The 5,148-nt window shown below is 49.7% G+C and overlaps 1 protein-coding gene across 1 annotated transcript; it reads right to left on the bottom strand.

Annotated features, from left to right (window-relative positions):
* Positions 1–1,233: 1,233 nt before the first annotated feature.
* NKX2-4 (NK2 homeobox 4) lies at positions 1,234–2,624 on the bottom strand. The gene is made up of 2 exons (XM_058287422.2): positions 2,168–2,624; positions 1,234–1,847 (listed from the first exon to the last, which is right to left on the bottom strand). Exons 1-2 carry the CDS (start codon positions 2,622–2,624, stop codon positions 1,234–1,236), a joined length of 1,071 nt encoding a protein of 356 aa, XP_058143405.1.
* Between the last annotated feature and the right edge of the window lie 2,524 nt (positions 2,625–5,148).

Below are 5,148 nucleotides of genomic sequence, written 5' to 3' on the forward strand. Positions count from 1 at the left end.
TTTTCACTTCAATACCTATTATTTAAATCATTAGTAAACTGAGCTGTATTGTCACATCTTGCCAACTAGTGTAATAATAAAACACACACACACACCTATAATGAAAAATAAATGGCCACTTGACTTTTAGGAAAAAAAAAACCTTAAGGTTCTTTTAAGTTATATTTAAATATTGATTTGAAACATAGGAAATATAAATTGACATATTAAAGAGTAAATACATTGTTTGTACAATAAAACACCAACAAAATCGGTGTGCAGTCCCCGTTAAGTTCTAAATATGAGTGGAATTTATGTGCATTTTAGTTACTGTTCTTTACATCCTGATTACAATTTAATAAATCATCTTATTCTTTCTTCTTCCTGACTGTGCTTTCAAACAGATTAAAAAAACTGATGTCGATTTTAGCAATTTTACTTGCTTGCCTATTACTGTATCAGATATTCAAATTCAAACAAGAAAATCTCTCAGTGAGAGTAAATTACATGTCTACAGAAGGATGGAATGTATTTAATTTCTCGGTTGATTTTGGGAGACCAGTTTCCATAAAAAAGGTAGTTTACAAACCTTCTTCCCTATGATGAACAACAACTTAGGAAAAAAATTCTCTTAGGGCAATATACAAACACTCATTTGCCAAATAGTCATCAAAACATTTTGAAATTAGCATTAAATTTAAAAAGCTATGTCAACCCATATAACCAGTATTTTGGTTCTTTTGTCCCATTTTTTTATTACCTAAATGGCAATAATGTCGCTATGTGCATGATCAACCTTGAGCTACGATTCAATTTACTTTCAATCAAACATTAATGAAATTGCACTTAAGAGGGGACCCTTCGAAAATCAATCTTCCAAGATAAGTTCCACTTCCAAAAGGATTCATTGTTAAAGCTGGGTTGATATTCAGAGCTACAAACACCAACAAAGTTTCCAACTTTTAAAACTCTAAGAGCTTTGGTTAGGAACGTGGTGGACGTGGGCTCAGCCAGCTCTCCGCATAATGTAAGAAATTCTGGAATGAGCAGTCGGCAGTTCAAAGCCTCGGCCCTTGGGCTGTGGCTGTCTCCCACCCCGAGGTTCAGGTTCCCAGGACGCCCCTCTCCGTGGCAGGTTCGCTCTGGATCACCACGTACACAAGTCGCTTTCCGCACGTCTCCCCATCTGTTCTCGCAGTTCCTCGCGGACCCTTCGCGCCGCTGGTAGGACCCCGCCCCGGGGTCCCCGCGCGGTCACCACGTCCTGCCATAGAGCAGGTTGGCGCCCAGCACGCCGCCGCCGTAGTCTCCGGCGGCTGCGTCCAGGGCCGCCAGGCCGCTCCCCGGGCCGTGCAGCGCCGGCGGGCTGGGCGACAGCTCCTCGAGCTCGGGCGCCGGCGTCGGGGCTGGCGGCTGCGGGCCTGCGGGGCCGGGCGTCGGCGTGCCCGCGCCGTTCTGGCACGGCTTGCCGTCCTTGACCAGCACGGGCACCGCCACACGGCGCGGCGACGGCGGGGGCGGCGGCGGGCCCAGGCCGCCTTCCTGCTGCAGCTGCTGCGCCGCCTTGTCCTTGGCCTGCCGCTTCATCTTGTAGCGGTGGTTCTGGAACCAGATCTTCACCTGCGTCGGCGTCAGGTGGATCATGCTGGCCAGGTGCTCGCGCTCGGGCGCCGACAGGTACTTCTGCTGCTTGAAGCGCCGCTCCAGCTCGTAGACCTGCGCTTGCGAGAAGAGCACGCGGCGCTTCCTTCGCGGCGCCGCCGCGGCCGCGTGTAGCGGCGCCAGCGACTTGGCGGCGTCCGCGATGCCCGTCAGCGACCCCATGCCGGCCACGTTCACGCCCGCCGACGGCCCCATGAACCTAGAGACTGGGGAGGGGGCCCAAACGGGGAGGGAGGCGACCGGTGAGCGCCGGGGCGGCCGGGAGTCCGCGCCCGCCCTTCGGCTCTTTTCACACCCGCGACGGGCCGGGTCCCAGCAGCCCCCGCGCACCTCGGTTCGCGTCCCAGGACGCCCCGCGCGCCCAGGAGCCCAGGACTCCTCGCGCCCCCGGACCCCAACACCCCTCGCGCGCCGGGGTCCTGACACGCCCAGCGAGCCCCGGGTCGAGGTCCCGGGCCCGCTTCCTCCCCTCGCGCGCTCCGGGTTGAGGCGGGAAAAGCCCGCGCCGCCCGCCGGCCCCGCTCACTTGACGAGTAGCGCGGGTCCGGGTTGGCGCCGTACCAGCCGGTGGCCGCGGCCGCGCCGCCCCGCATGCCGTCTGGGTAGGCGGGCAGCTCGCCCATGTTGCCCAGGCCGCCGTTGCAGTAGCCGCCCATGGCGCCGTGCGGGAACTGCGAGACGCCCGGCGGCATGTGGTAGGTGGCGGCCGCCGCCGCCGCCGCCGCCGCCGCTGCCGCCGCCGCCGCCGCGTTGTGGCCCGCCATGGCGTGCGGCGGCTGCATGCCCGCCACGGCCGCCGCCTGCGAGGAGGGGCCGGGCGGCGGCGCGCGGTAGGCGGCGGCGGCGGCCGCGGCCCCCAGGGGCGCCCCCAGGCCGGGCGGCGCGCCGTCCATGGCGCCGCCGAACTTCTTGTAGGTCTCCTCGATGGGGCTCAGGATGTCGGACACGGAGAAGGGCGTCGTGTGCTTGGGGCTCAACGACATGGCTCGGCGGACGGCCAGGTAGGGGGGCCCGGGGCGGGCGCGGGCGGGACGCGGCGGCCGCTCGTCGCCGCCACCTCGGCCGCGGCGGCAGCGCCTGTGACGAGGTGTCGGCGGCGCGGCAAGCCCCCCGAGCTGTGGGATCTGGGGTTTATTTTAGTCCGGCGCCAGATTTACGACAGACTCGGGGGGCGGAGCAACATCCCAAACGAGCAAACAATGGTCATTGACATCTTTTTCTCTCGGCCCCCCCTTCCTCCCCATAATGGAGGCGAAAAAGGTAAAGGGGGCAGTTGGGTTTTTCTTGAAAAGCTCACTCCCCTTTGCTTCCTCCATCCTTCCCTCGTCTGTCCCAGGCAGTTGCCCTAGCCCTCGAGCCCCACTAATAAGAAACTCGGAGGCCGGCGTCTAGGCTTAGAGTGGAGGACTCCGCGCTTTCCCCATCCCTACTCCAGTATTCCTGAAGTGACTCCGACCCAAGGTCCAGTATAATTGGGGAGGGGGAGCAGTGCTGCCAAGTCGGGAGTGGTGGTTTGCAGGGTTAACCCTCTCCAGCTACAAACCCCGCATTCGGTCCATCATCTAAAGCGTTAAAGAAAAAAAAAAAAAAAAAAAAGGCTCTTGGGTCCTAAGAGCGCCTAAAGAGAAGAGGTACAATGACCGTTCTCTCCCATTGTAACGTTTCCTAATTTATGCATCTTTAGACCCTTAAGTATCATTTTGTGGGCAACCAAACGGGCACTTCCAAATTAGCTCAAAGTATCCAAATCCAAAGAAGAGAGAAAACACATATACAGAGACACTCTCAAATACTCAGATGCTAACTCGTAAGTATTCTGCTTTTACTTTATGGGAGTGGAAGTTGAACTTGGGAAAGAGTGCCTTTTTATTTGCTAAAATGTTTTTTTGTTCAGTTTGTACCTGTAAAGTTCTTTACTGCTTTCCTTTTCCTTTCCAATGTCTCCCTCCCTCCCTTCCTTTATTCCTAACTTCTGCTCTTCCTTTCGTCTCCTTCCCTCTCCTTCTCACTCCTTTCCACTCCTCCCCAGTCTGCCTCTTTCCTCTCCTTTCCTTTAAAAATCATCTTGGGGTTCATTTTTCTATCGCTATGGTGATCAGACAGAAGAGAGAGAAAATATCCTTGAAAATCCAAAACATTTCTAGCTCTTTACCATGGGTCTTTTTGTTGCTGGACAAGTCTAACCTGTTCAAGAAATATGAATTAGATACAGAAATAGAAAGAAAATGGTAGTTTCTCTTGAAAAAATACAAAACCATCGATAGACAGATGTTTTTAAAAGTTTGCAAATTTATATTCACAAGCAGGAAGAATTTAGACATTGTGAACTCCACCAAATACTCAACAAGGCAAAGAATAAGACAAAAGTAGTTTGTAAAGCATATTGACTAAATTTTGGAAACAATCTTGCAGTAAAAAGGTAATTGGAAGAAAATATATAATTTTTACGTTTTCCTGGAGACTAGTGGCAGGAGAAAGAAAAATAAGGAGAGTGCTTTCTTAAGCAAAGTTTTACTGGTTTTAGGAAAGGAAGAAAAGGATGTGTTTAAAAATGATGTCTTGAAGGCAAGGACAGTGTTACTCCTTTTCCTATTTCGCTTCAGCCCTTTGGTTGGAATGTCCTCCGTGGTTTTGCTCTTATTCTTTTAATCACTGTTTTGTCCATTTCTGTGTAGTTTGCTAAAGAACTTGCCCCCCTCCCTTTTTGGAGGGAAGTGATAAACAGGCAACTTTGTAGAGTAGTATTTTTAAATACTAAAAGAATAAAATGCAAGTTTAATGAATTGTTTGCAGACACCAGTTTTTGACTTAGCAAGACTAGTATTACAGTTTTAACATGATGCTACTTTTACAGGTCTTTCATGAACTTGAAACACTTGTGCTACTTCAACCTTCAGCCTTACCTGCACTGGCACTACCTACTTTTTTTTCTTTCTTTTTTTTTTGACTAACAACACACAAGGAGAATTTCTATATGTATTTAAGCGGTTGCTGGGATCCTTCTAAAAACTGCAGCTTGGCTTTTAAGATTTTTGTTCAATTACAATTGTATTGTTAAATGTACTTATTTGCGTATGTAAAAAAATAGTAGAAAGCCTTGCATTTCGAAGTTTCGTCAAACCACAGGGTAAGTGAAAATAGTTGTATTATAATATCTATGGGTGGAAAAGTCACTTGATATTACATTTTATTTATTACATCTTATTTTTCAAGTTCAAACAATTAAAAAAAAATGAAACCCATGATCATAATCTCCATATTGATTAGTTATCCAAACTGAAAATGTGTATATAATTATAATTTTTCCAGATGATTATTATTTGCTCTGTGTTCAAGCTATGTATTTCATCTCATGTAATTTTATCCACAGAACTTTGTATCGCAATTCACGTGAAGTGATTATACAACGAGTTGTTGCTTATTTTGTTTTTCAATTGTATTGGGTCGTGTTACAAGTGCATTTACATCTGGAAGGCTCCTATCTTGAGATAAAAGAGCACTTTGTCA

The sequence above is a fragment of the Dasypus novemcinctus genome, chromosome 24 (genome assembly GCF_030445035.2).
Source record: "Dasypus novemcinctus isolate mDasNov1 chromosome 24, mDasNov1.1.hap2, whole genome shotgun sequence".
Classification (NCBI taxonomy): Eukaryota; Metazoa; Chordata; class Mammalia; order Cingulata; family Dasypodidae; genus Dasypus; species Dasypus novemcinctus.